This window comes from Camelina sativa, chromosome 3, assembly GCF_030686135.1.
Source record: "Camelina sativa cultivar CO46 ecotype springtype chromosome 3, ASM3068613v1".
Classification (NCBI taxonomy): Eukaryota; Viridiplantae; Streptophyta; class Magnoliopsida; order Brassicales; family Brassicaceae; genus Camelina; species Camelina sativa.
The window spans coordinates 302958-329084 of NC_141882.1; the positions used below are offsets into that span (position 1 = coordinate 302958).

Below are 26127 nucleotides of genomic sequence, written 5' to 3' on the forward strand. Positions count from 1 at the left end.
TTAACATTCTGTCGGCGATCCAATGATCAATGTATGGTTGACAAAAAAACGGCAAAGACAATTAATATGTCTAACAACATCATAAACTATGATGTTTTACATTCTATTTTATATTTTAAAAGTCAGCAATCCAATGATCAATATAAATTATTGAAAAAACGACAAAAAGGCGGAGTATGTCTAACACCTACTTTACTAGGATTCTTTATAATATTCTGTCGGAAATTCAATGATCAATGTATGGTTGACTAAAAAAAAAATAGTCGGCGTTCAATATTCAAAACACATTTTATTTAGATTTTTCATCTTAAAATAGAAAAACTTGAAAAGTCGGCAGTCACAAAACAACTATGAAAAAACCATTACTTCAATTTTTTTTAAAAAGCAACAAAACTTAGAAAGTGGGAGATCAAACTTAAATTTTTCTTTATTTCAGTAAAAAGAAATCATATTATTTTATGTAAAACTAGGTCGATATGCTCTATGAAAAAAAATGAAAAAATGAGTTGGACAAAATATATCAATTGTGCATCATGTAAATTTAATAGAAATTTTAAATACTTAAATAAAAAATCAATAAAACTCAAAATTTTCTTAGTTTGATATATAGATAATGTCAAAAAGGATATTTAAGTGGAAGATTATCACTAAAAAGGTTACAATATTTTTGTCCATATTCCTTCACAAGTCATTAATACCTATAATTGACAGATATTAATAAAAACACTAATACCTTATCACTAAATTTATATAAAATAAATTACAGGCTGTGAGTTAGCAAAGCAATTAACTGATAATATAAACTAAAAATAATCTTACATATACAATTCCATTTATTGACATAATGGTTAAACCATCATAAACTCCTAGAATGGCAATTCCTAATTATATCTTTGGTAAATGAAAATAGGAATAAAATATTTTGCTTTTAAAACCCAAAATGCAATTTGCAAAATATAAGGCTATATATACGGTCTTTGTCTCTGGTACTATCAATTCACATTTTCTTTTGTTCAGAAACAGAAAAAAAAAATAAAAAAAATGGTGAGAAAGAATCTTGGCCGTAGAAAAGTAGAGATGGTGAAAATGAAAAATAGGGCAAACCTTCAAGTAACGTTTTCAAAGAGAAGATCTGGTCTTTTCAAGAAAGCCAGTGAACTCTGTACCTTGTGTGATGCACAAATTGTCATCATCGTGTTCTCACCATCTGGAAAAGTGTACTCTTTTGGTCATCCGGATGTGAACATCTTGGTTGACTACTCTTCCGGACGTGTCAGCAACACAAACCTTGATGACATCAACAGAAAGCCCTTTATCCAACTGCTCAATGATCGTTTAACTGGGGTAAACTTATTTTCATTTTCATGGTATAATATGTGGCAACAAATCTAATGTTTAATATTTCTTTCTCTTTTTTTGTTTTGTCAGAAATTTTTCTTTCTCATCCTTTTTTTCGCTTTTAATAATAAATAAATATATAATTTTGTTTTTAAATTGGAAACAGACATGATAAAATTAATTAATTTGCGGGATGTACGTCCACACAATTTTTCTTGATATAACATGCTATGCATCTCGTTACAATTTTATCGCAGGCGAAGGCTGGAAAAGAAAACGCACAAGGGAACAAGGCTATGCTACTCGAGAACGAAAGAGAAAGCAGCAACAACCCTGGCAACTGGTGGAGAAACTCTCCAGCAGAACTCAACTTAAGTCAGTTAGCTCGTATGAAAGATGCTCTTGAAGGTTTGATCAAGGAAGTTGATGAAACAGCTCCTCCTCCTCCATTTCATCAAACAACCCTGACTTTTTACATCGCAACCCCAACAACTGTTAATGGTGTGAATGTCTTCACAAACCAAGGGCTATTTGAGCCTATTCTTGCGTTCCCGTTTGGATTTAATATTATGAATCGCACACCAGCTGGGTACAACCATAGCCATATCCAGAACCAGGAGTTTAAGCAGGCTCATCCTCATCATGGACCTCGTTACTATTAGTTTTTTTCTCTCTCTTGTTGTGTGACTTTTTAAGTCTCCAATAATGTGTGTCGTATCCTTTTAATTTAATTTCTCAACTCTTTTTTTATATGTCGTTGTTGGACCGACCTCTCGTTGTTGTATGACTTCATATAAAGTCTTCGGTCGATAGTAGTTTGTTGTTTCCTCTCGTTTTGTAGTTTTGATATTTTAATGGAATAAAAGTGAGCTGTATTAAAAAAAAATTCTTTTTTCTCTTCTTCAACTTTATATGAAGTTTTTTATTTTATTTTACCTGATATAGAAAAGTAATGAGTTATGTGGAATGTCAAAAAGTTTTCCCTTGTGTGTTGAAACTTGAAATACTTATACTATGTTGTAAGTATGTGTTTCAGCACATAAACACACACACACACACATGTTAAGGCACGCAACCTATTCGATCAGCTATCCCGTTAAATAAATAACCACCAAGCTTCAGCTGATCTTCTGTCCCTAGTTTTCAAGTAGGGATGAAACCAGTAATGCCGTAGTCCATTCCGTATAAAAAAACCTAAAAGTAACGATTGAATATTACATAAACAAACGCTAGGTCGCTAGTGCCCGCCTTTCTACACAGACTTTTATGATCTGTTACTATGATCTGACTTGTATGTACAACCTCCTCCAATCTTTTGCTCTAGTCATATAGTCTCAGGTAAATGTGAGCTCGACATGAGACTCTAGACACTGAGCCTAATACCACTGGAGAGAGTAATGGTCTCTTCTCTTTCTTCTCATTCTACTTAAATCTCTATTTGGCGTTGTATGGTGATATCAACTTTCGCTGCATAAAGCAGAGCAATCATAGCGTAAGCCCACAAGAACAATTTGTTACTTCTCAGTCTCAGTTCTCAAGAGTCAAAAATGAAAATGAAAATGAAAATGTTATGAAGCGATGATTGACACTTACTTGTTCTTCAAACTCGGGACTCCTCAGGTTTACAGACAAGTTTCTCATCAGTAAGAGGACCTGAACAAAAACGGTCTTAACGAAACTTTTCGATTCCAGACAAGTTCCCAAGCAGAAAGTTAGTGTTTGACATACCGTTTCTAGGTTTATTGGATCCATTTGCTTTAATCTTTGGACATGACCTGTTGTTTTAGGATCAAATACACTTCCTATGAAGCTGTAAACTTCAGCAAAGTTCGGCATCACTGTGTTGACAAACAAACAAACTCATCTAGTCAGTATACATCGAAAAGAGCGAATCTTGTGTTAGATATGTACATAGTAAGAATCGTTTACCTCTATGTGGCTTCCCACAACTTTCTTGGTCATTTTTCTCTGTAAGGGTTCGAGTTCTCTGCTTATTTCTACTTGTACTAGTACTGCAACAGTTCTCTGGGACTCCCAGTTCCTCTACAATCCCAAATTCATTACCCCACATTATTAACAACTTAACAAACAAACATAGCTTCAGATTACTAACACCAATCCACAGCAAAAAAACAAACAACATAGAGTACCTTTAATCACTGAATTTGGCGTGCAACGCACTAATCCATGCTTAGGAGTGCTACTAATCACTGGCCGTGAATTAGTGCTGTATAAGTAGTCATGCTGAAGCAATGCGTTGGAAGATGTAAGAGCAACTGCAACAAAAACACAAGCATGAGAGAGGTTGAGATAAAAGACTTGAGACAACTAGAAAGACAACAACAAAAAGGTAAAGTAGAAGAAAGATGAAAGTTTACCAGATTTAGGAGCCTTCTGTGGATAAGGATGATTGGCTTTCCTCTTTGGTCGAGGAGGTGGGAGATGTTCGTTAGTCCCATTCTTCTGAACTTTGAGAAAGTATTTTTGTGCGTGGCTTCGTATCTACCAAACCAATAATATTTCATCAAACATCATAATTCAACGCAGAACAGAGAGTTCAAGAAACTACTGTTTCATCAATGTAGTTACAGCACAGACAATTCAAATGATATAAATCGAATCTTGAGTTACCTGGATCACCGTTTTCGATCCAACAAAGGCCTCGATCTTCTTCCAATCCCGGTCAAATCTGTAATCAAAATTGACATGAATGATCATAAGAATCACAAGAAGAACGAATCTGCAAGATTTCATATGGGATTTAATCAGATAAAAGAAGGTAGAGAGAGAGGTAGAATCCGTTTTTAGCATACAAATGGAGAGCTTCAATGAACTTGTCGTGTTCTTGCTCCGTCCAGTTCTCCCTAGACTTGGTGATTGTGTACGCCTTTCTAATCTTCTTCGTCGAATCCTCAGAAAACGACATCGTATTTTTCCTTGCGGTGACTGGTATCGTCGTTGCCGTGTGGGTAAGAGTATTGAAACCAGCTAAATTCATATTCGTGGGGAAAACAATGAGCTTCAGTAGGGTTTTACTACCGTCACCATAACTGTTTGAAACAGTGGAGCTGGTGCTATTATATGCCGGCTTGGAGAAGCAGACAAGGGTATACGCGTAATTTGAATGATTAATTGATTTAAGCCGAACACGTGTAAGGAGCCGGTTGCTCTGATGGGACTAACAACTAGAGGCCATGTGGACTTTGACGCCACGCATAAATTTTTTATCCACGGCAGATGACGAGCCACGTGGATAACGATCGTAACCAGGCAATAATAATAGGTATGACATACAGTCACAGAGCTGATTTGATTACGTAAAGATGGTTTCGGGAACACAGACGACGCAGCAAACACACAATCTATTTCAAAATTACTAACCAAACCACACAAGTCTCTCTTCTTAGTTCATCACGACCAGACCCAAAAACAAACAAGAAAAGTCTCACTCTTAGACAAGCTCATCAGATGTTTCAACAAACTTAGAGAATAAACAATGATTACAGAGATAAGTTGGTTGATACCAACTAGATAACACACGACACCGTTTGGAAAAAACACACAAAAATGGGTGCTTTTTTTGGTCTGTGAATCCTAAGAATGTAAAACTAACTAAGAGAAAGAAAAGAGAGAAACTCACAACTTGAGAGACCCTATTTCTTTTTCTAATCAATCCAACGTGTGATACCATCATCTCCTACCATTGCCAATATCTCCACACGCACGTCCAACACCGCCTGCAACATTGTTTTTAACATTTACACAGATCAGTACTGTTTACAAAGTATTGGGGTTTTTCCTTTTAGGGCCATTTTGTACTATGACAGAGACTTACTGAGGAATTCCTGCAGTTAACAAGCCGGCATTCGTCCAGAGAACCCTCTAGACTCCAACTCTCCCACACGTCAAAACTGTGGCTAGCAAACACAAACTCCATCCTTCGATTGATCTGCACACACACAACCACTTTTAGTTTCCACAAGAGCACTTTCGACTGATCAATTGGAAGTAACACTCTGTAATGTAAGAGGTACCTGCAGTAATTTCCCACCAGCAGCAAATGATCTCAGACCAACAGTGTCCTGGAGAACAGGTTCATGCACCAAAACCAATTAGCCATTCATAAGAATATGTTAGTTTTTTTATAAATGGGCTTTGCTCACGAAGCAACAAGAGGCATATTCTCTTCATCCACTCTCCACAGATATTATATTAGCCAACCACTATTAACGAGGCATGGCAAGTAAGATTAACGAAAAGGAAGAGAGAGAGAGAGAGAGAGAAAGGTTTACCTTGTTTCTGTATGCGATAATGAATTGTGCAGCTGGATCCCGTTTGGATACATTGGACAAAGTATCGAGGAACCAACCACCGTTTTTCGTTCTTTGCCTGGAAACATGGAGGCCCGAGAGATCTTTCGCATACAAGGCTACTACATATCCATCTTTCAGAAGCTCACTCGATTTTCCAATGAACTTCTTATTTGACATTACAAGCTGATTTGGGGAAGACTCTTGCATTACCTCAAGAGGTGTTTTCCTATTTCTGGAATCTTCAGGAGAAGCACATCTAGAACTGGAACTTAATACTTCTTCCGTGTCACTCATAGCAATATCGTCTCTTCGTGAAGTACTTTCTTCATGTAACCCTGAGGAACCCTCCGCTTTTTGCATGTATTTTTGCTGTGAATGTCTCTTTTTGGCTTTCTTACCGGATCTGCTACGTCTTACTTCAGATTTTACTGCAGTATTTTGAGAAACGTGTTGCTGACCAGGGCTCAGAGATTCCTTTAACTCACTACCCTCTCTACGAACGACCTCAGCACTGGTGAGAGTACTTTCTCCCTGTTGCCTACTGGTCGATTCCACTATTGCTAATTTCTCATGTTTGATGGGTGATTGTTCTTCTTCTTCACTTCCTTCACTTTCCTCAACTTCCTCATCAGAAACAGTGTTACTTGGTATTACACCGTCTAAGAAGAATGAATGCAAGATAGAGATGGCCTTCTCCCTTATTTCCATCCATACTTCCTCACTGTAGTCTGCACTACGAGGTAGTATTAACACATTTGGCATTTCCTTCACCTGCAATTAAAACAAGATATTATAATGCAGGATAAATAACATAAAGAGAGAAGATGATGTAACAAGAGAAATACGCAGGCACAAATATGAAGTTGAGTCAACGAAAAAGAAATGCATACCCATGCTTCCATCCATTGTGGACCTTCAGCACCGTCAAGGGCACAGCCAGCTATAGTGCCATCAATTAGAAGTTGTTTCACAGCACAATCATCCAACAGCTGGCAGCTTCCAGTATTTACAAGAAAAGCCCCTAACATATAAAATCAACCAGAACTAGAGGGAATGAGAGAAAGCAGAAAGTCTACCATCTTCAATTTACATTACGTGGAGAATCGAACATCATTTTGAGTACCAGACAAGAAAACTCATACCAGGTTTTATATGCTGCAAACACTCTGCATTGAGGATCTGAACCGTGTCATTTGTTAATGCACAGTGAAGCGAAATGACATCACTTGCTGCTAGTAGATCATTTAACGTATCCATTCTTCGCGCTGCACGTGGAAATCTCGAGGGCCTGATTCGTTCTTCATCTCCCTGGACATATATGCAAACACAAACTATTGAAAAAATCCAAGCGAGAGGAACTGGAATGAATAGCATATTCGTATGCAGTTTCGTAAGAGCTAAACACTTCTTAAACCGTTCCACAATTATATTCATTATAAAGAAACAAAGACCATCATCCTAATAACAACACTCTAGTGGCATCTCCATCGACATTGCGAACATACGTACCTCTGGGACATCAAAGTAGAGCACACTCATCTTGAAGGCCAAGCTTCTGCTAGCCAAATATCGAGCGGATACAGATCTGCCAACAATACCCAAAACCATACCACGACACCGTCTCATTCCTCGGCAAAGCGGCTGAAGCGATCCGAGCCATCCAGATGCAGAAAGCGCGTGGCGAGAGAGTAAATGCGTCCGTCGAAGGAGTCCAAGGATAAGCGCCATGACTGTATCTGCGATTTCCTCAGCTCGGGAAGTATCTACATGGACAAGTCGGAGACCTAGGTCGGCGGCGAGTGTGGAATCGACAGCGCGATCAGCAGAGCCAAGGCACAGAATGAGCTGGTGAGGACGGAGTCGGCGTTGAGCTGCACGTGGAAGGTATGCGAGGGAATGGAGGAGAACTGCGGTGGCGGACTCGATCTTACCATCGGCGATGCGACTGAGAGGGACGTATTCGACACCAGCAACGCCGGCGAGGGAGTCCTGCTCAAGCGCACAATCCTCGATACAGTTGAGTGTGACGACGTGAGGCGACGCCGGTGACGGCTGGTCGCGATGTGGCATTGTCGCAGACGAACGGATCTTGCTCATCCCCTTCTTCTTCTTCTTCTCCCTACTCTCGAGGAGTGAAATTTTGATTTTGGGAACATAATTGATTTAGGGTTCAATGTTGTAAACTCTGATAAAACTAAGAGGCTAAATTGCATTTATCATAAGTTAAGGGCTTAAAGTGCAATTTTAAACAAATTGAAAGGCATATTTATTTGGTCCGAACTTCCGATGCTGATGCTCGCCCTAGTACGACACCGTTAGCGTGAAGAGAAAACGACTCCGTTTTCGTTACTTGCGCCATGTGTAAGTTTTTATTTAATTATGATGCCATTACTGACAAAACGCAAACCAAGTTACAGGTGAAACACGTACACTCCCTATGCCACAACACCAAAGGACAAACTCCAGAGTTAACAACAACACGAAATCTCTTTCTACACAAGAGCAACGACATAGACACAGACTTGAGAAAGAGAAAGAAAAAGAAAAAAAAACACATGACTAAGGGAAGATTGGAACTCGCTCGTGTGCTACTAAAAGTATATGAACAGAGCCGATTATATATACGCAAAAGAGGGGAAACAAACCGCTGAAAACCAAAAGCTCTATACATCTCTATCTACCAAAATTCTATCTTTACTATGTCATGATTCTTCTTAGGATCTCCACGTGTCTAAGTGGGGTTTTTAGTTGATGGTGGTAAGTGATGATGATCAGAGAAACCTCCTACGAAGATTACTCGTTGTTGCTTGATACGAACGCATGAGTAATCCAACTCCAATGCCTACACCAAGGCACATCCCAAGGCCTATCCCAACTCCAACTCTGACACCTGCATTAAACCATGAGAGTTGACCATCCTCGTCAACATACATCCCTTCTGGGTAGTACCTCTGTGCCATTTTCATTTCAGACTCATCGTAATCATCAGCTTCTGATTCCATGATCTGCATAAACCAAACGACAAACAAGATTAAGAACCAAAAAAGTGGGAGCTTTTCACGCCATTATATGCAAACAGAGATGATAATCCATGTTAACAACTCTGGAGATATCAAAGAATTGTCTCTTGACATATTACTATATTTCAACTGCTGATCAGACAACATTCCAAAAGTTTCAAATACAGCTGTAGATTACACAAGAAAACACTCAAGAAGAAGCAGAGATAAGACTTTGTAACATCAACAGTCTAAATTTTCAGAATCAGCAGTAGAGTCATAGAAAACACTCAATCAAAAGCTAAGTTTACCAGAAAATTGCGAGTGATAATAATAACCAAATATCAACTACAAAATGCATACAGGACCAAAGAAGTAACCTTTTAAAATCCCAAATCTTAAGTTAAGAATAGTCACTTGCGGGCTTGGTGTACAATCATCAATCAGAGAGTTCTAAATCCGAATCACAGACAATCGTCAAAAAGAGAATTGAGAAATCCGAATCATACCTGTACTTTGCTTTGCCGGGCCAAATCGTTACCAATGGTAGCAATGTCTTGCTCTTTGCCAACTTCCTCATCCTCAGGGATAGCGTCGAGGGTGACGTGTCTAGCCACCTTCCTCCTTGGACTAGCCTGAATCGTCTTGGTCAAAATAACCGGAACACCGCCACAACAACCAGCTATATAAACCTCCACCGACGGAGACGAAACACCACGCTTTGGCTGGAAAAACGCAGAAGAAGAAGAAGAAGAAGGACCCGAGCCGTGTCCGTTGCCCATAGCTATGTAACAATCCATACCCCATCCAGTCTTGGGATCACTCACAGTTCCGTTGTTCCACGCACCTTCGATCCTATCAAGGTTCCCACACAAGACCATATCGTCGTTATCGTAAACCTCGACATCAACGCATCCGGTAACGCGCACGGTCTCAGTGCTAACGTAAGTCACCTCGGAGGTTTCCCGGTCGACTCTATCACGGCGGAGTTTAAGAGACGCCGTCTGGGAAGAAGGAACCCGAACGCCGTTAACCTCAAGGGAAGCGCCGGTTTCACGGGGAGGGTGACGGAGGGTGAGAAAGTCAGGGACGTTCTCAACAACACAGGGAGCGATACGGACGTAGAACAAACGAACCTCAAGCCAAGATGATTGCGACAACGCAATCGAAGATGCCGAAGACGGCGGCGGCGATACGGAGGATGTATTCATGTGGTACGATTTGGTGGTGGTAGTGGAGCCAAAAGGATCCTGATGAAGATGATCTTTCGAAATCATCTATAGAACAGATTTGATTCAAGAAAAAAAAAACCAAATTCGCAATCTGAATTGATGAAAAATTTGGAAGGATTGAGGAGGAGAAGAAACAAAGAGATGATGATGAATGAGTTTGAAGGAATCGAACAGCAACTCTTTATTTTTTATTTTTTTCTTGTTTGTTTGTTTGTTTTGTTGGTTTAGGTTTTTGGGGGTTTCAGATATTTTGGAAGGTAAAAATAAAAAGTCAAATTCTTAAAAATAAGTTTGACGCCGAGTAAATTACGGAGGGGTGAAAGGTAAGAAGAAACCGACAAGATACAATACCCTCCTCGTGTGTGACTCGCACGTGTGCCTTTTTTTTTTTCCTTTCAAGACTGGGCCACAATATATCCTCTCGGTCTCTTAAGTGGGCTTAGATCAATTTTTGGACTGGGCTTAATATAAATTATCTTACACCAACTTAAAAAAAAAAAAATGCAAACTACACAAGTTTTGAAAAACATTATTATGTGGTGGAAGTCTGAGTTTTTTTATTCATGTGTATCCTAAATTATGACCATGTTTACAAGATACACACCTCGTTTACTAAGATCAGCCCAATAAGCCCTGTATTGTTTAATGTTTACCTGTATGATCAATGAAAATTGCATGGACTATAATATCACCATATCTATTTTACCACCCAAAAGAAGAAGAAGAAGAAGAAGAAGAAGAAGAAGAAGAAGAAGAAGAAGAAGAAGAAGAAGAAGAGATGGATGCACTCATCATGCATTGAGTGTATAAGTGAAGTGATGATATATTACAATGAATGATGATGATACTGTCTCACCAAACGTACTATCCACAAGTTAATGGATATATAGCTTTGTTTATTTTATTTTCTGAAACCGACAGCGATTAAATCCGAGAAACTTTTTACAGTATATTTAGTAAAGAATGATTCACGATAAAGCAAAATTCATTTTACTCATTCGGGTCATTGACCGTACGGCAATTATTATTTTTAATCATAACCATTTATATTCTTTTAGTAGACGTATCTTTTGATCTATCTAATCTATGTATTGTTTTCAAAAGAAAAATTATAAGGGATTCCTCACCGTTGGATATGAGATCTTCTCGGATGAATTGGACCAACTTTGGATATACTGTACATAATTTATAGGCCGGCTATAATGTTTTCTTCTTCCTTCTCCTTTTTGTTTACACCGAAAAGATTGGGGTTTTGTCATTTCACCATCTAATGAGGTAGGTAGACGAATCTAATCATAAAGTTAACTACTAAAATTTTAATCTGACATCAAAATTTTAATTGTCGTTTATTTATTTTAAATAACGATTTTGCAACTCATGTGTATGTCCGCAACTGAAGATCCGTGTCGGAGGTTTTACTTAAGTTGATTTTAATTGCATCATGTAGTATCTATATTATTATTTTTGAAGTACATTTTAGTTTATATTCTTTTGGTTTTATTTATTTAATATGTTTTATTTACAATATTAACCCCTAAAATAATTCCATAAGTAACATTGCAGAGAAACTCAAATACTAAACTTTCTTAAATTAACGAACATTTGTTACATTTATTGTCAAAATATCTTAACAACATCTATACATTATGATTTTTCCAAAAACAACTCTACCTATTAAAGTTTTAACCCATTAAATCTCGAAAACTATATTTATAGATGCTAGAATCTCTCAAATATAAATGATATACAACCGATTTGTCAAAAAAAAAGTTATAATCTCCATAATTATATTAACATTAATAAATTTCCTAAATCGAAAATCCAATTTAGAATGATTAGAAAACCAATATTCACAAATATTTAACTTTAGCAAGAGGACATACATTTAATTCAGTATATATTTTGTTTAGAAACTGAATATCTATATATACATGATGATTTGAATTAACATTAGTATAAATATAAAATATTATTAATTCGGTCTTGAAATACGAGTTAAATCCTCGTTTAATTATTTGGCCAATACTACTAATATTAAAATATGAGAAATATTAAATTAGATAATTTAACTAAAATTTTGTAAAACAAATAAATCATTTGTAATATTGTGACTTAATGAGACAATAGCTTATAAATTACATATTTATGTATTTAATTCTCTTATTATTTTTTTTGGTAGGGTTATTCCCTTATTATTGTTCTAATAATTAACAATCCAAACAAAATTAATTAAATAAAACAAATTAAATATAATTAAAAAGAAAAAAAAATTGTTCCGCGGCTTAAAATATAGTTAGTAATAGTATGATGTTGACCGTATATTAGATCTCCTTGTAAAAGTTTATTAATACATTTCGTAAGTTTTAGTTAACACTTAATCCGTAATCGTATTTTACGCTGACGTTGGATTTTTATAATACGCAGAATTTAATTTAACTGATTTAATCTATACTTTGTTAACCCTTAATTTGTATAGTCTGCAATTATATAATGCTGATCTCAAATACCTAAGATAACTATACCATCCCTAATTGTACGTGTATCCACCTACAAACATAAACACTGTCCGTTATATTATTTCTGTAGCACGACATCATTTGTAAGATAAGATTTATTTTTTCTTTCAGTTAAAAGTTAAAACTAGTTAAAAATAAATAACAAGACAAGACTCGTCTAACTAATGTCAAAAACAAGCAAACCCATAACTAGCAGCTGCTGTAATTAGTATTCAAACCATCAATAATACCATTTTCAATTTTGGTCAAACTATAAAGGCAAAATGTTTTTTTTTTGTCAAAGTTTGCCAAATAATTAAAGAGTAGTTAGGTCAAATTGTGTTTAGTTTGCTCTTGGGTTAATAATAGTCAAAGTAGGAACCAACGGTGGAGATGAGACGCTGAGGGTGGTAAGACCAACGGATGGCTAAGAATTGACTATATTAAGCCGCCTTTTAAAAAAAAGAAACTAATAAATACATATTTTGAAATTTTTGTAGAATAAAAGTATATAATAAAAATATAAACATGAGAGAAGTGGGCCTGAGATTCCACTCTAAGTGGCCCAGATTACTACAAATCTCGTCACGTCTCGTTTGGTCGTATACTCGCAGTCGCAGCGTTGTGTGTGGTTCACGCGCAAGCCAAACACAAATCCAACATAGTGACATATACAAAAAAAGCTGCTCCACTTGTATAATTCGTGGACGTAACAAATATTTTATTTAATAGAGAAGTTAAAATTAATCTACGTGGGCAAACACGTGGAAATATATAGCTGTTTCCCACTACACATGTATATATTTTCTTTATGTATTTGTATTTTTTTGGGGGGTTTTGTCTTTATTTGGAGAATCGAATTCGTGTAGAATTGGCAAACTGATCATGGTGGGATAGCTAGCGAGGACTCAATTATTAGATAAAATTTCATATACATAAAACTTTAGAACAATTCAAATCATATAATGGAATAAAAAGGAAATATTGGCAATTTTGAGTGACCACATTATCTTCTTTAATATGTTATTTTCTTTTCTTTCTCTCCTTGTACTTTTACCAAAAAAAAAAGATATATATATATATATATATATACATTTGTCCATTTCGAGTAAAAAAATGGGTGATCATGAACAATTTGGTTTTCTTATAATTTTTTAATTAGATTACAATACTAGTTTAAAAAAATTTAATTATCTACTCATATTATACTCCAAATAATTAATTGAGTTATCCCTGACATAATGAAGATTAAATAAAAGAAATAATTACAAAATACTTGTACTCAACAGATTTGGATAATTCGAAGTAGGTGGGTTACTTACTTGACTCCAAACCGCACATACCTATGATCTTGTAATATGTCTCTCTCGGCACCATTGTATAAAAATGACAAATCTTGTGATACTCCCCGAGTATATGAAACTTATTATTAGGAATTATGGCCCCAAAAACAAAAACAAAAACAAAGGACGGAAAGGTGAGAAAAAAACTGACGTGGATAAGGTGAGAAAGAAAAAAAAAAAGAAAAAAAAAAAGGAAACAACAAGAACCAAAGGACGGAAAGCAGCAATGTGACGCGGAGCTCGCAAGGGGGTTCTCGTCTTAAAAACATTTTAACAACACGCGCTCTTAATTACTTCACGCATTTGCATGTTAACATAACACGCGCGTCAATGAAATGAAAATCAAGAAAGAAAGAAAAAAAGATATACTAGTAGATCTCTTCGTCCCTCTCTCGTACTACACCATTCATTCATTCATTCATTCAGATTGAGAGACTCTCTCTTCTTCTGGCTCTGCATGCATCTCTCTCTAATATATCAACCAGTATTTGTCAGGATTTGGGCATTTCTTTATAAAAATAATTATACGATCAGTGTGTGTCTGTCCAATCTCTCTCTTATCGTCTTCTAAAGTTTCTTATTCTTCCTTCATTCTCAACTCTCTCTCTCTCTCTCTCTCTCTCTCTTATAACTTCAAGAGACAAAATCTTTCTTTTCTTTTCTTACATCTCTCTCTCTCTCTCTCTCCCTCTCGGCATATTCTTTAGAAAGTTAACCTAAAAAACAGAGGAGCAATGAAGGTCCATCTCTCTCTCACTCTACACGTTTTCAAGATTTGATTCCTAGCTAGGATTAGAATTTCTATGAAGAGAAAAATTGGCTTGGATTTTTTTTTCTTTTCATCTTGCATCTGAATGTAACAAGCACTTTTCTCTTTATGTATATTCTTTACTAAGAAACCTCGGAATCTATTCCTTCAGTTCTGAAACAAGTACATGTGTGTGTTTATTAGATGCGATCTACTTCTTTTGGGAGTTCAATAACAGAAACAATCTCACTTTTTTTTTTTAACTTACTCTGCTCTTATTGCAACATATATATCTCTTTCTTTTTCCCTTGGGGGAATCTTATTTGTGAAATACAGTTTTTTTTTCACTTACTATTATTTACAAAATCAATTCAAAAATCTTATATTGAATGATGCACATGGCTCTGTTTTACAAAAGTCTGGTTCTCTACTATGTTCACACTACTCATACGCATGCATGTCACTCACTCTGTAAAACATATATCAGTAATTTTATTTTATTTTCTGGTTTTAACGTTAAGAACATATCAGTAACTTTTTAGTATCTTCTGTAAAACCTGCATAAATCTATGTTTTTATTATGTTCTTGGTGATCCAGTTGTTTTGTTTTTAGTTGCATGATCTACAAATTCCAGAGAGAAATAAAAAAAACAAAAGGAAGAAGAGAAGATTAGATCATCTTTGCGATCACATATATCACTTGTAAATTAATTTCACTAAAATCTGTTTGTACTTTGTAATTATTTTGCAGAAAATGGTGTTAAACCTGGATTTGCATGATGATAAGGCAAAACAAAAGGCCCTTAAAACGGTTTCTACTCTCCCAGGTAATCATCACTAATCTTGTATAATGTTGGTTACAAACTTACACATTAGAAACAGGGACAGAGATCTCGCTCTGTCTCTGTTTAGTTCTCGCTTCGAAACCAAACTATTAGACAAATGGTTTTTCTGTCCGGTTTAGTCTCCGATTTGGTAGGTAAAGGAAGGTGTTAACTGAGGTAAACATGTTTTAAATTGCTTTATTGTTGATGAACAATCACGAGCTGCTCTGACAGAAGTGTCTTTCTTTTTCAATAGTGACAATACGGTAAAATGTTGCGCCATATTTCAATTATTTCTGAAATTCATTTATTTTATTTCTTTGGAATAAAATCAAATCTAGGCCACTATAGCTCCTTTGGAATATGTGCCCATCTATTGAAATATCATATGCTGTCAAAGATTTGTTTTTGTTTGTTTGAGTCAAAAGTAATTTAAACTCCTTATTGGTATATATTGCTTGTAAAATGTTGCAACTTATATCAATAGGGCAAAAACTCGAGTGTCTGTCTGTCTATCAAAATGGTTACAAATTTCATCTTTTTTTTTTTGTTCTTGTTCTAGGAATTGATTCGATTGCAATGGACATGAAGGGGAAGCAATTGACTGTGATTGGAACCGTGGATCCGGTGGATGTAGTAAGTAAGCTAAGAAAGTATTGGCCCTTGACGGATATTGTACTAGTAGGACCTGCGAAAGAGCCGGAAAAGGAGAAGAAAGAGGAGCCGAAGAAGGAAGGTGGTGGCGAGCCGGCGAAAAAAGAAGGAGAAGCTCCCAAAGAAGAAGCGAAAAAGGAAGGAGAAGCGCCAAAGAAGGAAGAAGAGAAGAAAGAGGGCGGCGATAAGAAGGAGGGAGAGAAGAAAGATCAACCGCAACCACAACCCCAACCACAACCGGTTGTGCCGACACCGGAGCAGCATGTGTTGGAACTTGTAAAGGCGTATAAAGCATATAATCCTCACCTAACAACATATTACTACGCTCAAAGCATCGAAGAAAACCCTAATGCTTGCGTTATATGTTGAAAACATATATTATGTTATATAGTTTGGGGGGAAATGATGAACCGATCTATAGTGAGGATGAAGAATAAGAAACAGGATATATTGATTCGGTTGTGTCATCGGATATGTTTTTTTCTGTCCTCGATAATGCGAGGAAGCTTAATTTCCTTAAATCGATTTCGATGATATGTTTTCTGTATATATCGTCGATAGTACTAGAATTTTGTTTTTTTTTTTACTTTGAAGGGCACTTTCTGTATATAATGGTGTTATATATGTACGTTAGTATTTTAATTTGCTTGTTAAATTATCTTCAGATGTCCTTAAGTTAATATTGTTTGTGATGCACGTTTCTTTGTCGACGTTAATATTTCTCAAGGGTTTATAATGTAAGTAACAAATTCTATGCACATATTTTAGGGACTAAATCTCTCGAATATTTAGTGTTACTGTATATAATTAATGTAATGGCGAAGTTGCAAAATAGTTTTGCTATTCACATAATTCTGAAATGTTTTTGATTTATGTTATAACGATTTTACTATTCCGTAATTTTGTCATCTTCGATCTTGTGATTTTTATTTTACAAATTTATTATATTGCAGGAAACTGTATGTTTAGACTTTAGATGTACGTATCTGGGTGTTGCTTTAGGTTAAGAATGTTATTAAAACTTAGCTGTAAATTTGATAACTTATTTTTACTTCTGTTTTGCACGAAGCGAAAGGGCATGGCCTTTCGTGATCATCTGATAAGTCACTTTTAGAAATTTGTTTAATAGTTGGTAATTAATTATTTTAATGGTTCTAGATTTTCTTTTCTCTTTTCACAAATATGAAGTTTAAATATAGAGTTCTAAAAAACTTCATATAATAATTAATTTCAGTGGATAATAACATAAAGTGAAGTTCTATATTATTACGTGAAGTTCTATATTATTACTCTTAAAGATAATCATATTCTAGAAACAAACAACTTAAGAATTATCTCCAACACATATAAAAGTTCTTCATTTTTCGACACAGAAAAATGGACTAGATTTTCAAAAATTGAATATATAGTATTCACGTCACCAATTTCATTGTAAACGTCATAGATCACATATGCAAATGTCAAAAACATTTTGGTTGGTAGGCACCTAAAAGGAGCATGTGAATATTCAAATTAAAAACTTTTGTAACACATTATCTGATCACTAATTCTAATTTCTGTAATATTTTTGCGATCTATATTATTTGGGTCAAAACAAAATACATTCCCGTGAATGCTAAAAAATATTACTTCACTACCAAAAACAGAAAGGGCCTGCCTATTGTCAGTATTTCTACCAAACAAATAAAAATATTACTCCATCATGTTTCGTAAGACACTGTTGTCTGTTGAATATGATCATGAGTCGGTGGTGAGTGATGATGACGGCGACGATGTCGATCATTATAAATAGACAGATATCTACATATACACACATATGTCTACTTAAATTATCCAGATACATATTAATCAGTATGAAAGGGATCAAACCGTTTTTTCCCAAATATCAAATTTGATTTTTGTCTTATATAATCCTTTCTTGTTGGTGTGTTTAGTATCAATATCAGCCAAGAGGCGGCCCAAAGCACGCCTTATCTTTATTTACCACTTAATCTCCTAACAAGTTTAAACAAACATATGTATGGTTTCATCAGCTGAGATCTATACCAAAAAAGGCTAAATTTATTATATATTTCATTCCAGCTGACATTAACAAAGGAAAAAGGGAAACAAAGCTGACGGTTCATGGGTGCACACAAAAAAAAAATAGCTGACGATCCATGAATAATTCAATTGATGGAGATGTCATCTTACGCGATAGTTAATTATTCTGAGCAAATTTTGTCATTTTCTATAATTTAATAATATGAATTTTATCATATTTGGTGCAGCTAAAAATGCTGAGGACTTTTTCATCACCCACCATATCATTAAGGCAAATTCCAAAAAAATAAATGAATAAAGTATACATATCTCTGTAGAATGTTCGGTTTAATCCATATTATTATTTCAGAAAATGATAGGCACGGTGGCATGCACGTGTGACGTATTGGGCGAACAACAAAATGTGGTTCTAGAATAATCGAATAATCTAGCTTAACAAATTCTCCATTACGTAGATAGATATCAACCTCCCCAACTAATAAACACTAGTGATTCAATTATAATAAATTATTATCAAAAGAGAACGTTTCATTTTATTACACACAAAAAGATAAATAAGAGATCCCAAAAGGTTAAGTTGCTACACAGACCAGCACCACTAGGAGAATCTATCGATTAAATCCTAAGCGGGGGAGGAAAAATAACAGAATTATACACACAAATCTTAAAAGTTACCATTTGACCCCAGGAGAAAAAGCTGGCTGTCAAAAACAACCCTAGCATCGCCATCGAAGTTGAATTATTCCCAATCTTACAACAAAGGAAAAAAACATTTCACTTACTAATTAAAAGATGAATAACATTTGGAGTGAGAGGCGGACGAGTTGATCCGATCTCTCAGGCGTTATTATGATTTCATGCTCGGAGAAGAGGTGAATGTGGTGACATTATCCCTGGAGACGAGAGACCATCCTCATATAGTCTTCGGAAACTTAATCGGAGATTGCTCTGCCTCCATTTCTGCTTTTTAGCATTGTTGTTCTGGATTACTTGATCCTTGTCCGTTGCTTTCTCAACGATCTTGTTGTTGCTGTTCTTAGACACGAAATCTTGGATCCGCCGAAGCGCCACATGGAGAGTATCATCGTCCATGTTGGCAAAGCAAACCCTAAACCATCCAGGTTCCGTGCAATGGAAGGAAGAGCCTGGAGATACATTGAGCTTAACTTTGTGGATGATTATACGCCAAAGCTCAATCTCAGATTCAAACGAGTTACGATCTCTCAATAGATGTCTCAAATCCATCCACACAAATAAACCTCCGCTGCTTGTCAAGCAAGTAATATCTGCTTTCTTGAGTCCTGTAGTAAAAACTTCATGCCTTTTCCCTAACCTTTTCGAGTTTTCCATAAGGAAATTCTCCACAAACCGTTCATCTGACAACATCGAAGCGAGCATGAGTTGTGTCTGAGACGAAACTAGCCCGAAACTCGATATTTTCCTGGCACAAGACACGACCGAGTCGTTATAAGAATAGACTATACCGACTCTAAAACCAGGTAGTCCCATGTCTTTAGAAAGACTATAAACAATGTGAATCAAGTCAACGTTGACTTCATAGCTGTCCACGTCGTTGACCACCTCAGCAACGCTAACGAAATCATCTCCGCTGAAGACTGTGGCGGCGTAGATCTCGTTGACGACTAGGTGAATGTTCTTCTTCGTGACGAACCGGACTAGATCCTTGAGTGTGTCCTTATCCAAGATCGTACCGAGCGGGTTTGATGGATTGGTCAAAATCAGGCCTTTGACTTTCTTATTGGCCTCTTGGGCTTTTTTATAAGCCCATCCCACGGCCTCAACGGTTAATCTGAAATTGTTGGAGCTTGAACAAGGAACCGGGATTATCTCGACACCTGTACGCCACCTCAAGTCTCTATCAAATCTGCAAAAAGGATTAAACAATTAATTATCACACGTATGAGCTACTCGTTGAATGAATCTAAACCGCAATGGAATTTGATAATTTGATATACTTACACGTGTGATAAAGTTGGCGAAAGAGTCAATTAATACTAATATTATTAACTCATTTCGATTTAGAATTTGTTATCCCACAAAAAAGTATGTGAAAGCAACATTAATGAAATTTCCCCTAACAATTATCCATTATCATATTACTATTTTTTAAAAATGTGATTATGAGAAAATATTAAAATGCTTACGCAGCATAGTAAGGAGAGGGAATGAGGAAGACGTCGCCGGGATCGGCGAGGCAGAACATAATTGTTTCATTTGCTCCCGTGGCACCGCCACTCATAACCACCCTCTCTGGATCAAACGTCGCTCTTCCACCTCTAGCTTTTCCCATGAAATGTGCAATTGCCTTCAATACCAAAATTTTCATCAGGGATAAACTTATAAGTTACTAAATGTAAATAAGAAAATTACATAACGTCGGACGACTAAATTTGTTTTCTTATGCAGTTCATATCTACTGATGTTTAGATGTTAACTAATTACTAGTATGTAAACTTACTGCTTAAATTGATTTGTACTGGTCTAAACTATGTCATTTTAGTTTAATATTGATATAATATAAATCAACGTATAATTACTTCCGTAGTGCGTATATTAACGTAAACCTGAACCTTATTACAAGATATCTAGATCAAATGAGTGATTTATACCTGTCTAAACTTTTTAAGGCCGTGATAGTCTTGGAAATTGGCGATGTCGCTAAACTGATGAACACCTTCAAGAGTGCAAATAGAAGATTCTGGGTTCTCTTTGATCCAATCTTTTATTAAATCTAAGCAAAGCTGTAAAATGTTTAGAAAAAATGTGTTATCTGATGTTGTGTATATACGTGTTCACGCTAGCTAGCTAATACACGGATGAAAACGCACAACAACATATATGCAATATTATATCGGATTATTCTAGAATATATACCTGATTCTCTGCAAGACCCATTTGGATAATACCATGGGGATTATGAGAAAGATGAAAAGGATATTTGTCGTAAGCTTTCCATCCATCGAAGTACTCAGAGTTCTCGCCGTGTTGATTGTTTGTTGCTATTTTCGACAGAATCGCACCGCTATTTCTCCCTGGAAGACCCATTTACTGTTTGAATATTCACACTTCTTTTGGAGCTGTTTTGTTTTTGTTTTTGTTTTGGGGGTATCAATATTGATCTTATGACAAGTTTTTGTGGTATGTACTAATAATATTAACGTATGAGTGTTTGGTTTTATATAGGAGGTGAAATAGAAACATGGAGGGGACAGACAACATAAAGCTGATGTGGGGTCCCAAGAAAAAAGAGTTAGGATTTGATGAAACAACCGAAAAGGAACAAGCAAACCAAGGAAGTTTCTCCACCCAAAACAATATATTTCAAAACGTAATTTTTGTTGCGATGAATTAAGGTGGTTGTGTTTTTTGCTAGCGTCAATATCCCTTGTATTAAAGATTATAGTATTTCGAATTTGGCAGATGACGACGATGGATAATATTGGTCTTACTCCAATAGTTTCGTCTTGATTTCCCTTGCATCATTAAAATCCATTGGGAACTACTGGTGGGGAAATTATGTGTACTTATTCGAACCCAAAGGCTATTTCTAAGCAGCTTCTTAGAAAAATGTTGACCTTTAACTACGAAGTCATGCAAAAAAATAAAAAGGTTATAAGGGCTGTAGAGGAGAATATTTGATAGAATACAAATAATCAGGAAGAAAGTTATGATAGAAAAATGTATAAGCATCCACATCAAAGGATTTAACCAAAGTATCTTAAAACATATTTTATTTTTAATTTTGAAAAAAATGAAATTAAAAACCTCTTAAGAAACTTAGATATTTCATGGGTCCATTGAAGGTTGTTAAATTTGAGGTTCTTAAAAAAGTATATATATATTTTTATTGTAAATTATTATGGTATTTTGTTTAAATTCATAAGACTTGTATACTTTTAAAAAACTTAAAAATATTGCATTTAATAAAAATTTAAACAAACATTACATAAAAGCATATTAAAAATAAATTACGAAATGATTAATTTTAATATTGATTTGTGCCAAACTTTTCCCACATATGCTCAACCAAATCCGCTTGCAGTCGGTCATGTATTTTCTTGTCACGAACTTCATTTCGAATGGTTATCGTATCGCCCATCATATTTCTGAGATTTGAAGGGATGTCTGTAGAATACGTGAAATCCACTTCAGAAGTTCGGTTTGATTCTACTTGTGCAAATGTGGCCTCATCATACTGAGTATACCCATCACGTTCATCTTCTACAATCATGTTGTGCAATATGATACATGCTCTCATTATGTTTCCAATTTTTACCTTATCCAACATAAGAGCTGGGTTTTTGACTATGGCAAATCGAGCTTGCAAGACTCCAAAAGCACGTTCGACATCTTTACGTACAGCTTCTTGGTATGTAGCAAATAACGATGCTTTCGGATCTTGTGGCATTGAAATTGATTTGACAAAAGTAGCCCATTTTGGATAAATACCATCGGTGAGATAGTAAGCCATACGATATTGTCGTCCGTTAACAAAGTATTTTACTTTGGGAGCTACACCTTATAATATGTCATCAAAAACTGGTGAGCGATCGAGAATATTGATATCGTTTAATGTACCTGGAGCTCCAAAAAATGCAAGCCATATCCAGAGGTCTTGTGAAGCTACAGCATCTAAAACAATTGTTGGCTTTCCAGATCCACGTGTATATTGACCTTTCCATGCAGTCGGGCAATTCTTCCACTCCCAATGCATACAATCTATGCTTCCTATCATCCCGGGAAATCCGCGTACCTCTCCATTATCGAGTAGTCGCTGAAGATCTTCTGGTGTGGGACTGCGTAGATACTCATCTCCAAATAAATGAACTATTCTTTCAACAAACTTTTCCAAACATAACATAGCAGTGCTTTCAGCAAGACGGAGGTATTCGTCAAACGCATCCGCTGCAGAACCATACGCCATCATACGAATTGCTGCTGTACACTTTTGTATTGCAGAGAGACCTAGCCTTCCGTGACCATTTCTTCTTTGTTCAAAGTATGGAACTTCTGTTGAGAGTCGTTCAACAATACGCATGAACAAGGGTTTGTTCATTCTAAAACGACGACGAAAGATTTGAGGAGGATATGTTGCATCTTCACGGAAATAGTCATCCCATAAGCGTTGGTGACCCTCTTCACGTTTTCTTTCAATGTGGACTCGTTTCTTCTTCTCGGGTTCCAACGGATTCATTGCTTGATCAAAACGATTTTGGATTGCTTGATCAAAATAATTGTTGAGTGTTTGATCAAAATACTCATCCATCTTTTCTTCAATGTTATTAGAAGAAGATGCCATTTTAAAAAAAAAATAGAAGAAGAGCTTGATAAACTGGGAGAATAATATTGTAGAAGAAGAAGAATATGTATTTTTGGAAGATGAAAAAGCTTGATATTGTGGGTACAAAGATGAAAAAGCTTGATATTGTGGGTACAAATTGTGGGTACAAAGATGAAAAAGCTTGATATTTATGTGTCTACGAAGATGGTCTTATATATTGATGACCTTGTGGTGTTACAAAGGCATGACACTCTCGTCCGTGAACATAACATGTGACTCTAAGCAAAAGCTTTCTTGTCCGTGAGAAAAAGATGCAGGTCCGTGATTGCTTCTTGTCCGTGACCAAAAGCTTCTTGTCCGTGACCAACAGCTTCTTGTCTTCTTCTTCTTCTTGTCGGCAATCCTAATGGAAGGAGACATAACAATCATTTGACCATTGCATATCATTAAAACAAGTTAAACTGAAACAAATCAAGCAAACAATGAAAGCAATCATTCGGTGAAACAGAGTTATGCATATCATTAAGACAAGTTAAACTGAAACAATACAAGAAAACACTGAGAGAAAACATTCGGTGAAACAGAGTTATGCATTTCATTAAGACAAGTTAAACTGAAACAATACAAGCAAACATTGAGAGAAAACAACACAAATACATCGTTAATATGTTGTTGTCTGAAGTTGAATCCTTTTTCTTCAATAAACCCATCTTCCCAATCTCATTACTACTCTGTCAGCTTAGCAACTCTGAAAACCCATCTATAAATAATTCAGAAACCAAAAAAAAAAAGAAATAGTATCACTCTTAAGAAAAGGATAAAAAGACAATAATACGAATCCTAACACAAGCTTTACTACAACTCATCACAAACAAACATAGAAATATATAGAATCGAACATAACCACCAAAAGACACCAAACAGAGAAAGCTGTCTCATAGCATACTCCTTTCACATTTGACTCAAGAGTCTTTGTCAAATACTTATGTACAGATACCTTGTTGAATTGCCTCATTTAAGACAATTAAACCATATGTTGTTGTCTCTCTACAAACAATGGCGTTTATTCAAACCTAAATCAAAACATAAAACAGAGGATGGAGGGACAAATTCAAGATTTTCCTAAAAGAGAAACATGGATCAAACGAATTGAAGAAAGACAAAAAAAAAAAGAAGAAGAAGAGAGGATCAAATAAAAAGAAAAAAATCAATCAAAAAAACTAGACATCTCTAGTCACATGTAATGGAACCCTATACAGATCTTCGTAGTGCTTATATCAAAAGGAAGACGCAAGTTAACATCCATACAACACATATATATATATATGGACGATGTTACAGAGCTATCAAGATATCAATTTCACAAAATCACATCAACAGAATCAAAACACACATCTAAAATAAACAATTTACACTACCAGAGAAACACACATCTAAGAGGTCAACCATGTTAACTTCAGTGGTAGAAGACGCAATACTCATTCCATTTTTTACAAAGATTTTGAACCCTACTCATAATACAAGAGCAAGAGCAGCATTGCCGCCAGCAAGCTGAATTGGCAATTTGATAAGTCAGTGGAGATCGCAAGAAAACAAATTACACATAAAAAAACAAGATTTTTGATTCATGGGCATATGATTTAACCAGATTCAAATGCAAATTCACCACCAAAACTTCAAATTCATTCACTAGTCTAAATCGATCCGTTACCGAACCAAACACATATCGAAATCGGAGTTTTTTATTAATAGATTTGGAATTCAGCAAAACAACACAGAAGAAAAGAAAGTGGGGAGGGGGACATACGACGGGATCACCGGAGAGAGACGAGAGAGACGAGAGAGATCGCCGGAGCAAAGCCGAGAGCAAAGACATTTCTCACAATAAAATCGCCGGAGAGAGACGAGAGATCGCCGGAGCAAAGTAAAGAAATCTAGCTGATCTCAGCCGTTGTCCACCACCGCCTTGTCGGTTAATTTCTTCTTCTTCTTCAATCCCACCACCGCCTTGTCGGTTTATTTTTTCTTCTTTTTCTGTCCATCAAAGAAGAGAGAAGAGAGAGAAAAGAGAAATATAATTAACAAAAAAATAAAAGGAAAATTTTATTTTTCTCCCACCCAATCAGAAACTGACACACCTAAGTTTCTAAACATACCAAAAACATCTTAGCTAAAGAACGATTCTAAACTAAATCATACCAAAAAAAAAAATTTAATCACATATAATACTTTGGAAACCCTTAAGCAATTGCTTAAATCCTTTGATGGACTTGCCTTTATTCAAAAGAAGAGACCGATTTATAACATTCTAAATTGGTTTAATAAAACATTTTGGTATGTAATATATGCACATATATAAACTTCCACCACATAATTTCGAAATTTGACTGGCGTAAAGAAATATTAAATTTAATCACCTCGATAAATTTACTAATGTTTATCATGCGACTGTTGTGGAATTTGATTTCAAAATTTCTGTTTAATGAAAAGTAATTTAAGGTTTGTAGAACAAGAACAAATGTTGGTAGATTGCGTTTATTGGAGCTACCATATATTTGTAGTTATAGTGTTGTTATCCTATATGAAGGAGAACTATAATTATGATACAATACAAATACAAATACAAATACAAATATTGTTAGGTTCGGACTGTTTGGTCAAATCAACCACATGCACTATGTGGTGATATAACTTGCACTCCACGCCGCAAATTCTCGTGCGACGACCACGTGACTAAACCCTGTTAATATTTGATAGTTTACTTTTCGAAGTCAAAAACCTCCTTTTTCTAATCGTTTTCTTTGAAAAAACAAGGTCTTTTTTAACCTTGCTTTTA

The 26127-nt window shown here is 35.7% G+C and overlaps 6 protein-coding genes across 6 annotated transcripts; 2 read left to right on the plus strand and 4 right to left on the minus strand.

The window, feature by feature from the left end:
- Positions 1–999: 999 nt before the first annotated feature.
- On the plus strand, positions 1000–2224 carry LOC104758908 (agamous-like MADS-box protein AGL28). The gene is made up of 2 exons (XM_010481884.3): positions 1000–1344; positions 1596–2224. Exons 1-2 carry the CDS (start codon positions 1042–1044, stop codon positions 1998–2000), a joined length of 708 nt encoding a protein of 235 aa, XP_010480186.2. The 5' UTR covers positions 1000–1041; the 3' UTR covers positions 2001–2224.
- An 81-nt stretch (positions 2225–2305) lies between these two features.
- On the minus strand, positions 2306–4475 carry LOC104758918 (protein REVEILLE 3). The gene is made up of 8 exons (XM_010481894.3): positions 4152–4475; positions 3970–4027; positions 3717–3840; positions 3489–3614; positions 3268–3381; positions 3067–3176; positions 2932–2991; positions 2306–2805 (listed from the first exon to the last, which is right to left on the minus strand). The coding sequence occupies exons 1-8, from the start codon at positions 4334–4336 to the stop codon at positions 2773–2775; spliced, it is 810 nt and encodes a 269-aa protein (XP_010480196.2). The 5' UTR covers positions 4337–4475; the 3' UTR covers positions 2306–2772.
- A 528-nt stretch (positions 4476–5003) lies between these two features.
- AN (C-terminal binding protein AN) lies at positions 5004–7748 on the minus strand. Its single transcript, NM_001302985.1, has 7 exons — positions 7161–7748; positions 6794–6959; positions 6542–6672; positions 5631–6422; positions 5373–5420; positions 5174–5287; positions 5004–5075 (listed from the first exon to the last, which is right to left on the minus strand). The coding sequence occupies exons 1-7, from the start codon at positions 7746–7748 to the stop codon at positions 5004–5006; spliced, it is 1911 nt and encodes a 636-aa protein (NP_001289914.1).
- Positions 7749–8009: 261 nt separating this feature from the next.
- On the minus strand, positions 8010–10141 carry LOC104758939 (uncharacterized protein At1g01500). Its single transcript, XM_010481913.3, has 2 exons — positions 9160–10141; positions 8010–8656 (listed from the first exon to the last, which is right to left on the minus strand). The coding sequence occupies exons 1-2, from the start codon at positions 9925–9927 to the stop codon at positions 8423–8425; spliced, it is 1002 nt and encodes a 333-aa protein (XP_010480215.2). The 5' UTR covers positions 9928–10141; the 3' UTR covers positions 8010–8422.
- A 3812-nt stretch (positions 10142–13953) lies between these two features.
- Positions 13954–16604, plus strand: LOC104758950 (heavy metal-associated isoprenylated plant protein 39). The gene is made up of 3 exons (XM_010481923.3): positions 13954–14460; positions 15220–15295; positions 15855–16604. Exons 1-3 carry the CDS (start codon positions 14455–14457, stop codon positions 16313–16315), a joined length of 543 nt encoding a protein of 180 aa, XP_010480225.1. The 5' UTR covers positions 13954–14454; the 3' UTR covers positions 16316–16604.
- A 1874-nt stretch (positions 16605–18478) lies between these two features.
- LOC104758959 (1-aminocyclopropane-1-carboxylate synthase 2-like) lies at positions 18479–21172 on the minus strand. The gene is made up of 4 exons (XM_010481935.3): positions 20885–21172; positions 20620–20751; positions 20155–20315; positions 18479–19874 (listed from the first exon to the last, which is right to left on the minus strand). The coding sequence occupies exons 1-4, from the start codon at positions 21053–21055 to the stop codon at positions 18845–18847; spliced, it is 1494 nt and encodes a 497-aa protein (XP_010480237.1). The 5' UTR covers positions 21056–21172; the 3' UTR covers positions 18479–18844.
- Between the last annotated feature and the right edge of the window lie 4955 nt (positions 21173–26127).

What these genes read in the sequence shown, in the direction of transcription:
- LOC104758908 (XM_010481884.3), top strand. Translation starts at nt 1,042, where the DNA reads ATGGTGAGAAAGAATCTTGGCCGTAGAAAAGTAGAGATGGTGAAAATG. An exon ending in TCAATGATCGTTTAACTGGG is followed by an intron (nt 1,345 to 1,595) that starts GTAAACTTATTT and finishes ATTTTATCGCAG; the next exon opens with GCGAAGGCTGGAAAAGAAAA.
- LOC104758918 (XM_010481894.3), bottom strand. Translation starts at nt 4,336, where the DNA reads ATGAATTTAGCTGGTTTCAATACTCTTACCCACACGGCAACGACGATA. An exon ending in TTCATTGAAGCTCTCCATTT is followed by an intron (nt 4,028 to 4,151) that starts GTATGCTAAAAA and finishes TTTTGATTACAG; the next exon opens with ATTTGACCGGGATTGGAAGA. An exon ending in TTGTGGGAAGCCACATAGAG is followed by an intron (nt 3,177 to 3,267) that starts GTAAACGATTCT and finishes TTGTCAACACAG; the next exon opens with TGATGCCGAACTTTGCTGAA.
- AN (NM_001302985.1), bottom strand. Translation starts at nt 7,748, where the DNA reads ATGAGCAAGATCCGTTCGTCTGCGACAATGCCACATCGCGACCAGCCG. An exon ending in TTTGCAGCATATAAAACCTG is followed by an intron (nt 6,673 to 6,793) that starts GTATGAGTTTTC and finishes TTTATATGTTAG; the next exon opens with GGGCTTTTCTTGTAAATACT. An exon ending in TTAACTGCAGGAATTCCTCA is followed by an intron (nt 5,076 to 5,173) that starts GTAAGTCTCTGT and finishes ACAATGTTGCAG; the next exon opens with GCGGTGTTGGACGTGCGTGT.
- LOC104758939 (XM_010481913.3), bottom strand. Translation starts at nt 9,927, where the DNA reads ATGATTTCGAAAGATCATCTTCATCAGGATCCTTTTGGCTCCACTACC. An exon ending in CCCGGCAAAGCAAAGTACAG is followed by an intron (nt 8,657 to 9,159) that starts GTATGATTCGGA and finishes TGGTTTATGCAG; the next exon opens with ATCATGGAATCAGAAGCTGA.
- LOC104758950 (XM_010481923.3), top strand. An exon ending in AACGGTTTCTACTCTCCCAG is followed by an intron (nt 15,296 to 15,854) that starts GTAATCATCACT and finishes TTCTTGTTCTAG; the next exon opens with GAATTGATTCGATTGCAATG.
- LOC104758959 (XM_010481935.3), bottom strand. Translation starts at nt 21,055, where the DNA reads ATGGGTCTTCCAGGGAGAAATAGCGGTGCGATTCTGTCGAAAATAGCA. An exon ending in TGGGTCTTGCAGAGAATCAG is followed by an intron (nt 20,752 to 20,884) that starts GTATATATTCTA and finishes AACATTTTACAG; the next exon opens with CTTTGCTTAGATTTAATAAA. An exon ending in GCCTTAAAAAGTTTAGACAG is followed by an intron (nt 20,316 to 20,619) that starts GTATAAATCACT and finishes TTGGTATTGAAG; the next exon opens with GCAATTGCACATTTCATGGG.